This window comes from Ambystoma mexicanum, chromosome 6q (genome assembly GCF_040938575.1).
Source record: "Ambystoma mexicanum isolate Mex_15411 chromosome 6q, UKY_AmexF1_1, whole genome shotgun sequence".
NCBI classification, from domain to species: Eukaryota; Metazoa; Chordata; class Amphibia; order Caudata; family Ambystomatidae; genus Ambystoma; species Ambystoma mexicanum.
The window spans coordinates 122,026,968-122,040,346 of NC_090937.1; the positions used below are offsets into that span (position 1 = coordinate 122,026,968).

Below are 13,379 nucleotides of genomic sequence, written 5' to 3' on the forward strand. Positions count from 1 at the left end.
AGGCACGTGGCCCCAGGCACCTTACCCATGGCAGCTCATTTCCAGACAGCTGGCCCCATAGCCTAGACCCTAAAGGCTGGCCCCCAGATCCCTGGCCACAGGCACGTGGCCCCAGGCACTTTACCCATGGCAGCTCATTTCCAGACACCTGACCCCATAGCCTAGCCCCTACAACATTAACCCTGTGCTCTCCATTGGCCGCCAAAGAGAGCTAAGTTGCCCAAGCGGGTTTTCGATATAATGCACATAACAAAACTAAAAATAAGGTAATAGAAATATTTGTACACATGAGAAAGCATAACTAAAAACGTGAAAGAAGCATAATTATAAGTAATCATAATTAGCACAATATAAAAGTGGCATAACGTACCCTGAGAGTACACATGAATACCCGCTCACACAGGTACCCTCATGCTTTCGAGTTTCTGTATCTATTTTTTCAAAGGTTGTCGCGAGATCCTTGTGTTAATATAATGCATGAAACCTGCCGGCTTACAAATGAATTGATTTCTTGCCCAGCTTCATGGCTACAAGAGGCAGGATTCCATTGGCCTCCTACTCCGTCACACCAATATACTCGTAAAACAAAAGCTGACACAAATTCACCGATCGCTTCTTGCAAACTACACTGACAAAAGTGAACTAAATTGATCTTTAGTTCCTGGCAGCAGCTGCCAGAAATGTGCTTACAATGTGCATACCAAGATGTGCTTCCGGAAGTTAACTACTCTTGGCATCTGCATACACTTGAAACATAGATGAGGATGAACGGGCATTGCAATAAACATAATTTGAGGCACCCTCTCCTGATGTTGGAAGCACGATTTAAACTTTATAATATACACATGGATACATGCTTCAGATGACAGACAGCTAACATACCAACACGAAGGCAGGCAGGAGAGTTTGTCTGCTGGTTGCCTGTTAATAGCAACCATAGTTCGCGAGAGAAGCCATGCGGATTGCTCCTTGCGGATAAACCCGTGGGACGGTCTTGGTGATAAGTTATGGTGAAAGCCTCTATGTGCTGATATTTCTCTGCCATTGCTTCAAAGTCATCAACATATTTGCAAAGTAATTTGGCCATTCCACATATCGTTTTGGGGTACCCGTCATTGAGAGATCGCCTGTCCGAGGTCAAAAAATAGTTCCCAGTACAAACCTTGCGGATGGTTCCCTGTGCATAGGCCAATGGTATGGACGTTGTGATATGAATAGATGCTCTGGTGAAAGCATCTATGTGCTGATATTTTCGAGCCAATCATCCAAAGTCCTCTCTATATTTACAATGTAATTTAGCCATTCTTGCTATGTAATTGCAGCGCCTGGTGCGGGCCATGCTGTGTCCTTAGTCAATGTCTAAACGATGACCTAGCCATGGGTAACTTATTTTTGACCCCATGATTGAATATGTTGGTACGATTTTTACTTTTTTAGAACTCTGGTGGCTAGGAACGTGGACTGAAACCGGCGATCGCAGCCCACGTTCCATTCTGCCTGACGGCCGATTCCCTTGCCTCCATCTTCCCCCGACACTTTGCCCTCCCTTTTTGTTTTCCACCTTCCCACACCCCACTTACCTTATTTCTTCAGAGGCGAGTGCCGCCGCCGCCGCAGGCACTCCTTCTTCTCGACTCCCGCAGGCCACCTTGGAAAGGGAAGAGGGGCTCTGTACGTAGCCCTGCCTTCCCTTTTCTTGGCGGCCATCTTGGAGAAGTCTTTTCCTTCATTCAACGGGACATGCATTTTATTAAACGAAGAAACATTTTTTTTAGCACTCCGGGTTGCCGCTTTGGCAACCCGGGGTGCTACTAGCCTTAATCAATTTACGCCGTATTAAATTAAAAGTTGCACCATTGACATGAGACAGATACTCCCAAGAGGCTTTGATGGTCCATTCATTGTAGCAGTAGAAGTGATACTCCTGATGCTGTCCCACCCAGATTTGGTTGCTACTTCCAATATGGAAGAACTACTGGTACCAAGGAAGGCTGGAAGACTGAGATCATCGTCAGAATCTAAATATGACCCGAATAATCGCCTTCTCCATATCACCAGAATAACTGCTGTACAAGTTCAAACAAACCGGACACTATGACCCCATCTTTGCAATCGCATGAGGCCTTCGCCGGTGTAGATTAACCAAACTGCACACTCAGTGCAGTCGAAATAAACCAGAGAAACTGTTATTCAGCATTAGATTCCTAACCGCTTAGCATCAAACCCAACAGCGCACCTGCGGCGTTAATCCTAAACTCTTCACACAATTCCCTCAGAGCAAAATTGAGACCAATTCTCGCCATAGCACAGTTGGATGTGTCTTCTCGACACCCACAAACCTCTGTCACAACATGACACACTGCGGGCCCTGTTCTGAGCTGCCATATTTTCATGATCAGCGGCCGCCAATGTCCAACAGCAACTGCATGTATTTAACATGTATGTGGAACACCATGATTCTGATGGCAGCACAAACCTCCTCACAACTGCGCAATCACAAAGTCCCCAAAAAAGTAGTGACCGTCTCCACAGCGGGCGTACATGTTTTTGGCACATTTTTTTGGTAACGAGCTCTGAATTCGTAATTTAACGAAAATACTGCGAGTGATTTAAGAATTGCTGCTGCCCATCCCAAAAGTGTACAAATGCACACATACTGGCTCTGACTAGCACCGCAGGGATCAATAGCCAGCAAGCAGAGCAAAACACATCAGGTTATGCATCGCCTCCAATCATGTGTGTGGCAGGGTGGTGCTGGGCGCAAATCAACGCCACCAGTCAAGCGCCAGGAATCTCCATGCAATTTGAATTTGAACTACTGAGGCATTATAACAGGAGAATAGACTCAATATAATACACGAACAGAAGTGGCAGTCACTTTGCATGTTGCCATTTTCACAACAACAAATATGGCGCACGCAGTGAAAGTGTCACTGCACCATTCTGGGAGATTTTCATTAATTTATGGCCACATCAGAATCATTTCTCGTTTCCGGTCCCTTGCCCTTCTTTCACCTAAACACGGGAATTCTATTCCTTTTCCAATCCGCTCGTCCCCTACTCTTCATGTTTTTCAGTCTAACCTTAAAACTCATGTTATCTATTCTTTCTAATAATTGATTAATTGCACCCAGTCTGATTTCTTATTTTGCAAATGCATTGCTGATGTTGTTATTTTAATTTGTACCAGTGCTTTTAGCGAAATGCGTTATAAAAATCCAATAAAATACAAATGACATTCACTAGGGCCATTGTCAGTCCATAAATCAGGGTCATGCAAGAGTTGAGGGTTTGATGTCAGTACACCAAATCTTATTTTTTTTTTTTTTTTACAGAATATGGTGCTTTTAGGCAAAGTGTTGTTCGTTGATGGAACACCACTTTTCTAATTTGTTACAGACGTTTCAATTGGCCCGTCAGAGTAGACTTTCATAGCTGAAATCAGCCACTCCATCTCAACCCAAAAAGATATCCCTATTTCTGATTGTAGCATTACATTGCTTGTTTCCCACAATCCCATCAAGTATCTCCATTGTTACGCACCACGTCCATCCTCCCACATCTGATCGGGCAGCTACAACCCCGACTCCCAGTTTTGCATGCAACGCCCCTTGCCCTCAGATTGATTGCAATACAATTCTAATCATCTTAATGGCGTGCATGTGGATCGACCCATGAGAGGCTCGGAGCGTTGACAGATCGAGTATGATATAATATGGTATTTATAACGCACTTAATACCCAGATGTTTCTAAGCGCGACCCAGGGATCGAACCTGTTTTACTCCGTGTCGTCTTGTTTCCAAGTCGAGCACGCTGCCGCTGAGCTATCCTCCTGGGACTCCCAAATGTGAGAAGTACATATTACCAAAGTCATGGTGAACGTAATAGTGCCGAATGTTTTATGCTTGAAATTTACCGGATGAACTTCACTTGTTAAAGTTTGTACGACCCAACGATAAAATAATGTAATTCAACTTTTTATAAATATCTGTTTTTAATTCCACATATGAACGTATATACGGTATAGGAACTGCAAATTAAAGGATGTGCCTAAACCAATAAAGAATTAATAGATTCAGTTACGACAGGACGATTAAATGGCTGCTCTCACATCAGCCAGTTGTGGTTCGTCAATCGATTACCATAGCAACGAGTTGCAATTAGCTATATTTTGCTGGGTTTACATTCCATTTTACATGTACAGACCATCTGTAAACGTATCCATCAGTCGGGTGGTCCTTGTATATTTGGCTCTGCTTGGCTTTTTCCCCAACTGATATCCACTAATAAGAAAGATAAAACGTAAGCAGAACACGGGAGGATAAGTCGGGGGCAACGCGCTCACCTTGGAAGCAAGAGGATGCGGAACAACACAGGTTCGATCCCCAGGTCTGCGATTTGAAACCTCTGGTTTTTAAGCGCGTTATAAATAAACAATTATAATTTATTAAGATTTTTTTTGTTTTTGTCTTGTACTTCTCTTTTTTGCAATTGCTGCTGTCATTATTTACTCAAATGTTTTTAATGTGGATGTATTTGAGGTGCAATTCGAATTAAGGTCTTTAGTTCTGGAGCACGACAGGTATTTTCATACAAATAAAGCACAACATATCAGAAAGATGTGCCAACTATCTAGAAATTGTAATCCCCTCCAGGGATTCCTCTTCGATGACTACAGCAGTGGTCACCATGAAGTAAGGCAAGGTTCTGTGATTTGGTACTTGGCCTTTAAGATGGTGTCCTATGGGATGTCCTATGAGATGTCAGCAAAGATGTCCTGGATAGAAAGATTACAACTAGACCAGATAGACTTTTTCTCTAGCATGACCTTCCCTATCTATTCACCAACATGTCAAAGCCTACCTATGCATACACCCACACAGGGCGGGATTATGCTGCCAGATGGCAACCCTACCACCACGGCACCACACATCACCACACAACTCCTCACACACCGTTGCGTGCCAGCGGCAGAACACTGCTTCTTGAACTGCCACGCAGCATCACTCTAGTGACACACAGCAGCACACACTCCTAAACATAAGACACTTAGCCACGGCAGGTTATGGTTTCTCCAATGAGCCTCCCGTAAAACTGTAGCACAAGTAGCTTTGCTTTCCTACTGGCATGCCACTGTCCAACCCACCCGCCGCATCGGATACAGGTCCCAAAGAGGCAACAGGGCATGCAAATGTCAGAAGTCAGATGCCAGAAGTCATGCTATGTATGACCTTGGTGAGGAAGGATAGCTCAGGGGCAACACGAGCAACACAGGTTTGAATCCCGATCCCGTGCTTAGAAACCATGGATTGGTGGAATTTATCAATGTAACAAACATCTTCAACAGGACCAGTTATATTGCACTTGTAATGTAAGATCCTCAGGAACATTCCCACCCATGTGTGATCTCAGTAAAATCCAGAAAAGTCTCCAGACTTTTCTACTACTCCACTCTCTTCTTTGGACTCCCCTCTCCCGCTCAAATCTGTCTACCACTCTGCCATCCGCTCCCTCTGCCTCCTCCCACCTCAAGACGCCATCTCCTATTCTCTCACCTTACTAGGTTGGCTCTCATTTCACTCCCAGGTCAAATTTTATTTCCTCTGTTTAGTCTTTAAATCCCTCTATGCTCTTGCCCCTCCTTACCTATCTTCGCTTCTCACTTTCTATACTCCTTCTCGTTCACTCTGTTCTGCTGATCTTTTCCTACTCTCTCCTCCTCCTCCACCCTGCGCCCCTTCCCGCTTCTGCTCTTTCCAACTGCTTGCTCCTTTCCACTGGAACCGCATCCCTCTCACCATCCGCTCTTTTACCCTACTTTCCGCACTTCTCTAAAATCTTATCTCTTCGATTCACCTCCCTAGCACCTTGTTGCTTCTTCTTTCACTTCTGTCTCTACCACTATCCACACCTCCTTCTCCCTCTCTCACTTTGGTCCCTCTCCACTCATGCTTAACCTCATCACTAATGTAAATTGTTCCTTATACTGTTTTCTGGTTTTGATTCAATTATTATGTAATGCTTGTTGTATTTTGCTTGTTTCTCTTGTAAAGCGCTTTGGCGTAAAGTGCTATATAAAATTTAATAAATACTAAATACTAGAATGTGGGCAACCCACTCAAATTCATATGAGTATCTGGCAGCAGCTGAAAACCCTGCATCTTCTGACACCAATTGCGGGAAAGCAAACTGACATTGTGTAAATTCGCTTTATCCCTCATTCTTGCCTCAAAGAGAAAGGACTTGCTGCTGGGCTTGGAAAATATTTATCCTGTAGTGAAATTGACAACGGGATTCTTGATGACGAGAATCAGGTACATTCCAGTTATCTGTCACTTACATGATGAGAATGTGATTTTCTTTTCTTTGCACCTCTATAAGAAATGCACAATATTATTCAATTATTCTTATTAAAAAATGTGACCTGCACGTTTCTTGGGGGAGGAGGGGGAGGAGTTTGGCAGCACAAAGATGCACCTCCCAGACCTTTGCATCCGCCAGTGTTAAAAGCACTCTCCCCACATTAATGCATGGAAGGATCATTCTGCAATGTAAACAAAAAAATAGTCTTCCTGAATACAAAGTGGCATACACTTGTATTATCAGTAATGTCCATTTTTATTTTCACATTTTGTCGCCCCACCAAGGCCATCTTTTTCCAGGACGCTTTCAAGATATCACCTCCAATGCTGTCTGGTCCTATTGTCTATTGTACTGAGCTTCAGACTTCTTTGATGCCCAGAATTGAAACATTATATGTGATATGCTTCTTCCCTCAGTGGTAGATTGTGTCATCCTTAAATCCCATTCGCAACCAGCGAGGGGCACATAAGCGCGGTGATTGTGCAGCTAGTGCTAGTTGCGGTCATATTAAGATAACAATCGGTGTTACGTAAAATGTGAGGTTGTAAGCCGTTTGAGGGTTGAGGGTTGCATACATGAGGGCTAATTCCATAGATTATGAGGCAAGCTGAAAACATACTATACCCCCAAAGAGCTGTTTGGTGAGCATGACAGAAGTCAATATTTAGGGTTGTACCCCAGGTATGAGGCAATGGATACATTCTTTTTATTCAGTGATAGATTATTTTATCGATTATAATGAACATCCCAAGTTCGATATCGCCATTATTGGTATTTTATGGTGATTTCTGTGCATAAACTTGTAGAGTGTGGAGGGAGGGGTCACAATCCAGCGGTAATAAGCCCACCCCAAACATTTGGGTTGAGGCTAAGCTGAGAGCCATACATTGGGGAAGCCTCACTATTTCAAGCAATACTGACCTCACCCCAGGTCTATACGGCTATTAGAAAATAGTGCTAATAGCAATCTACAAAACAAAGGGGGTTCTGGGAGTCTCTTTACCGGCGCAAACACAGTCCATTGACCTGTTCTTGGGTGGATGGCCCCCGGGAGACTAAAGACTTGGTTGAGACTCTCCCAGGGGCCATCCACCCAAGAACACGTCAATGGGCCGTGTTCGTACTGGTAGAGAGACTCCCAACCCCCGCGCCCCCTTTGTTTTGCTAATAGCAATCTAGCTTTTGTGTTGGTTATGGTAATCAAATGTTACTTTAATGGTGAATAGATTGACTTGCAGTCAACAATTTAGAAAGAAACAGACTTCAAATTGACTTACCCCATTCTGGTGGATTTCCATAAAGAGCATATCTAGAAAAGAAAAAAATGACAGAACGGGGGAAGGAGTAAAGGCAAAGGGAGACACAGAGGGTTATAAATGGGGTGTGGGGGTGTGGGGGTTAAACCTTCCCACCCCCAATTAAAAAAAGAACAAAATGGGCTGTCAAAAATAAAAGTGGCTAATTCTGCTCAATTTTCAGGAAGTCACAGAAAATACCAGTTTGCAGATATATCGGAATACAACATAATGAGTGATGTAGACTAAACGTGTTGTACATCAAGGGCTCTCTTTCATGGAATATTTGCCCGGTTCTCTGCCTTTTTTACTACCCTACCCTGCCAAATACATCTGCAGCCAAACTCGATAAATAAAAATGCTATGAATTCTCCTTCGATGGAAAATCCACAACTGGAACCTCCCTATCCCCTCTTTTTATTGGTTTCTTTTCAAGGAAGGCCATCTTAAAGCAGAGAAAGAAAAAGAAATAATAAAAAAAGATTAGAAACGGGAAGTATACATTACGAAAAGGAAGGTATGCTGATCTGCTTCCATTTATTTAAAAAGGAGAACAAATAAAGGAAACAGGAAAGAAGCATTAACAATGACAACAGATGACACAACCACAGACGAAAAGACATAGAACCTTGCAAAGAGTCATCCTGGAATTTGCTCACCAGCCACGGAGGGGCATTGAGGGTGGTGGATGAGTAGTCTGTTGCAATAGGCAATTTTACTCAACACCCAGAGCATTAAGCATTGTCCTGAAAGAGTACAATCTGAGGTGGAGCTACATTTTGTTGATATTATGCAGCGAACAGGGGTTGCAGAGGATTTGATGATGGATGATGGGTGCTGGTGGATGTTAGCTGAGTGTTCCTGCAGAGATGATAGAACATGGATAAGCTCTGCCTTCAGCATGTTGCACTTAAGAAATCTCAAGGTCTGCTGAATGCCTATGAGGCGGACGGTCAGACTGACCTGCAGGTGAGAGACCAAGAAGGAAAAGAGGTTTTGTAAGCAGGCGATGAGGTTGCTCTAAATTAGCCCCTCAAAGATCTTCTGGATTGTCCATGAGAAGATGCATAACAATGGTGTTTTTAGTATGCATGCACAAAACATTACATTTAGGCAGGGGTCGACAAACCATTGATTTGTGTCCACATAATTAGCAGAAGTAATGCTCTTCCGTGGTTTGGGTGTGTTGGCATTGCTGTAGGCTATTTATGGAAAGCAATGGTAGAAGTGCACCAAACAAAGTAGTGGGATTGTGGCCTTGGCAGGGGAGAGGGTAGGCGGAAGCATAGTGCTGCATGCACCAAGGTGTTGTGGCCGGGGCATTGCAATAGTCTAAGTGACAAGTAACTAAGGCTCCTATTACAACTTTACACTTGCACAGGGACATGAATGGACAAATCCTCTATGTTGAATGGTGAACTTGGTCGTAAAAATTAGAGGAATGGTGAACAGAAAGAAAAAAGTAGTGGAACACCGCTCCCGGTCGTTCCCGCTCACTTCGATCACTGACGGAACGAGACTGCTGACATCTGTATGCAGAGCTTCATCTCCAATGCATCTGTGAGGTTGTATAGCACCTGTGCTGTAATGTGATACCAGAATACACATTGTAGATTTTGGGCCATGTTATACGAAATTGTAAAGCGTTGCAGAAAATTGGGAGAATTCATTTGAATCCATTTAAGCTGTTTGAATAACATTGAACGGAGAAAACATTTTGTGGGGCAAAATTAGCTTGAGTCATAGTAAATAAAAAGTTAGGCCATGGTAGAAAAATGGAATGAAGACATTTTTTACAATTTGTGTTGTATCTATTTCGTAAGGGATGAGGACATTCATAGCTTCCCCTTTGAATGTGAACAACTGGACTAGTTTCGAGGCAAAATTAGATTGTTCTATTTTTCCATAAACTGGAGGCATGGAAAATCAGTTTGCTCCATTTTTTACCCAATTAATCTGTGCCTTTTCTTCGACCAGCTTTGCCAGCAGTTCTTTTCCTTTGATGGCAGACCCTTCTGCCTCATTCCCTATGGGTCAGCCAACACTGCAACTCATCTTCTGCATTGCAAATTGAAAGGTGGCTGGGACTTTTTTTGGCAATGATCACCCTTTCCCTTTTCAAGGGTGGTCATGCTTTTTAGTGTCTCTTATGGTAAACCCATTTGTGCCCCGAGTGCACTGAGTTTGAAGCTCTTTCCATTATGATAATTGATTAACTGATCATGTGGCCTGGGTGCCAATAGCACCCTCACCTGTCGGCAGTGCCAAATAGTATTGACATGATATGATAGGTTATTTATAACGTGCTTAATACCCAGAGGTTTCTAAGCGCGGACCCGGGGATCGAACCTGTGTTGCATATATCGTATTGCTTCCAAGACGAGTAGGTTGCTGCTGAGCTATGCTCCCAGGACTCAGCTGCCCTTATTTAGGACCTTTCTGACCTATTAACTCGGGCTGTCGGACAGTATCCGGTACCTCTGCTACCTCTTGTGGCACTGCTTAATTGTCACATTTTGCAGAAAGAAATAAGAGCAGTCTGGTCATTCCTTTTCTTCTTATCTGACCTATTTTTCATGTATTTTGATGGTTGCGTCTCAGGAGATGTGGGATGAATGAACCATCACGAGGTGCAGGGGCTGCTTCTCCATACTGGGAGGCAGGACTCTGAACTGCCCGTCGCCCAATATGGATGAGCCAAGGCTTGTCCAGGCAAAGCGGTCTCAGGCACTTCTTGGCAGGCTTAAATTGTCAAAGGGAACGGTGTTTCCCTTTGACAGTTTAAGATCCCCAGCATGCATGCACATTCGGTCGTGCAAGGCGGTGGGTATTTTGCTTCCCCAGCCTTGCTCGGCTCATTAGGGATGCAGGCTGAGGAACTGCAGGCCTATATGTGCCTAGGGAATGCTCCCATGTCTTCGCACACATTTAGGCCTCCCTGGGTGCTGTTTGGAAGATGCTCTGGTTCTCCCGCACAAACCCTCAGCAACCAGGAAGCTCTGTCTGCTTCCTGTTAATGCTGTGCAGGAGCCGGAATGCCTCTGTAATACTGGCATATATTAGTGTAGCCTCCATGGAAATGTTTAGGCACAGCCAACATGCATGTTTTTTATACTCGCATCATGTAAATGAGCTGGTAAATGCTCCTATGAAATGTTTATGACTTGAATCTATTGGATATGTTCATGTATTACCCTACAAAACCCATTACAAACAGGCTTTTTACTGAATTTTTCACAGGACGTGTGCTGAAAATGCATGATTTCAACTCAATTTAAAAAAAATGTGCTCTGGGAGAACCCCACCAAACTCCCCTTGCTTGGTTCGGGCTACCTCAATATGCTTGGTCACTCCCCCATATCAGGAAGAAACATTTGCACCCCTCCAATTAAAAGAATCATAGGCCGTCACTGACCAGGAGACATTTGTTACACATTCTTGGACTTAACTATCAAATCGAGTGGACAGTACTTTTCAATTATTGATATGATGTACTAGTAACTCGCACTAGTGAGAACAGATGAGAGTAACTCACACAAACATACATGCACAGCAGCAACAACTCCCCATTGAGAGGTTGCATTATTAGATCTAGGAGAGCCACACTTCACTTGCACCCCATGGGCATGGGAGAGGAACCCTAGAAGGCTACTTGACAAACTAATCATAAAAATGTCCAGGACATTAGGAGAACATATGGCACATTGCACACATTTGCTTACAATTCTTTCTATCATATTCCTATATAAACCACATTAATCTTTTATAATTCGGTCTGTGATTAAGTTCCTGAAGACTTGGTGACCTTTGTTATCCACCAAATGATTACTGTAATGAAGAATTGGAACTGACAACATGTATTAAAGCTCTCAAGGTCCATATGAGCATTAAACATTTAGACAGATTAAATGGATACCTGCAATCAGTGTGTAGATCTTCATCAAGGGGAAGCACATTTTGTCTGTGCTCCGTCGGTTTAGAAGATTATGCAGGTAAGTTTAATCAGGTCATCCTCTCGTCTACCACGTACTATACACAATCCCACTTATGTCTCACAGGATTATTTTTAATACCAGGTGTACATGAGTTGATGTAATATTCATGTGTTATATATTATGTGCTAATTGTAAGGTTCCTATAAGATGTGTGTTTGGCCAATACACCCGTCTATACATTTTCCCAGACTGGAATCTGTGCATTACACAAAGGATTTTTTAATTTCAGAAAATCTGATTTAATCTGATCTCTGTCCTCCTGAAAGTAATTGTCCCTTTTTAGGGTTTCTTCTGAACAAGTCCATTAGATGGCAGTGCTGACTTTGCTACTCATTTATTCCTCTATTAAAGTGAACATTAAAAGCAAGGTCAGTGCTGCCACCTAGCAGAAATGTTCTGTCATTTGTGTACCGAATATTATTGAAACTGAAATACACCATCTGATATATTCCCCTCAATAATTTTTTATTGTCTGGTCAATGTATTTTTTTTAAATTGCAATTTGGAGTTAATTATTGGATTCCCAAAGCTACAGGGCTGAAAAACTGCAGTTAGTGACTTATCATAGAAGATCCAAATGGACTACCAAATCAATGATACTCTATCAAACACTGCTCTGTTCAGGTTCTTTTGTGAAAATGGGACAAGGAAAGGTAACGTCTGTTCCCATAATACAAAGTTTTCTGAAAAATGTGATTGTACTTTTTAGTTAAAGAATAGTAGAGTTATGTCTGTGATTTTGAATCCCTAATTCCCAGCAAATTAAATACACTGCTCTTTTTTTACAGTTCCAAAATCTATTTAACCATCTACTTAGTGACTATGAACATTGTCTATTTTCTACCAAGGGCTTTATTGTAATCCGAGTTATCAGAATATTATTTCCCCACAAGTGTTTAAAAAATGTTGGTCAGTTCTTTGTCCTGCATGCATCTTTGAAAAAGAATATAGAGATAAACCTACCTCTGACCCTCATGCACCTCCACCTTCCTCTCTTGTACACCAAGATGTATATTAACTTTGGGCAGGCCTTGTGTTAGGGTGTACTGCTAAATGAATTTGCTATCCTACCTTGCCTCATATGAAGCAGCTGTAGCACATAACGACCTCATTTAATTATTCACATTTTTATGTGTGTAGTTGTCTTTTTCCATTATAAATTTAGGGCTACAAGTCCATGAATGTATAGAAAATGCACAGCCTGCACAGCATAATATATGTTTTGTGCACATTGTTTTTTGTGATTGGTTTGAGGGAAAGAATGGGTAAATACTGATAAACAAGAATTTTGAAAAACATTGAAAACCCTGGAAAAACACCACGAGAATCAGAAAAAAGAATGAATGTGGGTTCTGCCCAGTGTCAGGTTTGAATATTTATCAACAGACACAAGTGTAGCATGAGGTGAAAACAAACTCCTTCAAAACATCTGGCTAGTGCATGTAGCAGGTTAAAGAGAGCATAAGAGGAACCTTGAGTGGCATGGCATGCAAGAATGACATTTCTATGAATTAAGAAAACTGTTGAAAATTCTGCTTCACACCTTGTCCTCACTTACTGCTGTGCAGCTCCAGGCCTTTAAGAGCAGCTCTCGATTTTCATCATTCTTCAAGCTTGAAGAGAAGGAGTTGCTTCTATATGGACGAGGGTATCGATGTGCTGGATCTAGTTTGACATCACTCCAGATCTGAAACAAAGATGAGGATCATTTCATACAATAGAGAA

General features: G+C 42.5%; 1 protein-coding gene across 2 annotated transcripts in view; it reads right to left on the bottom strand.

Moving 5' to 3' along the window:
• The window catches only part of LOC138515816 (melanopsin-like), an 894,150-nt gene that overhangs the window by 56,669 nt on the left and 824,102 nt on the right, over positions 1-13,379 (bottom strand). Inside the window, exon 9 of one of the 2 annotated variants that reach the window (XM_069630561.1) lies at positions 13,213-13,341. In XM_069630561.1, the coding sequence (XP_069486662.1) occupies positions 13,213-13,341 (129 nt within the window). Of the gene's footprint in view, positions 1-13,197; positions 13,342-13,379 lie in introns of both variants that reach the window. The other variant, XM_069630560.1, reaches the window with a different exon arrangement.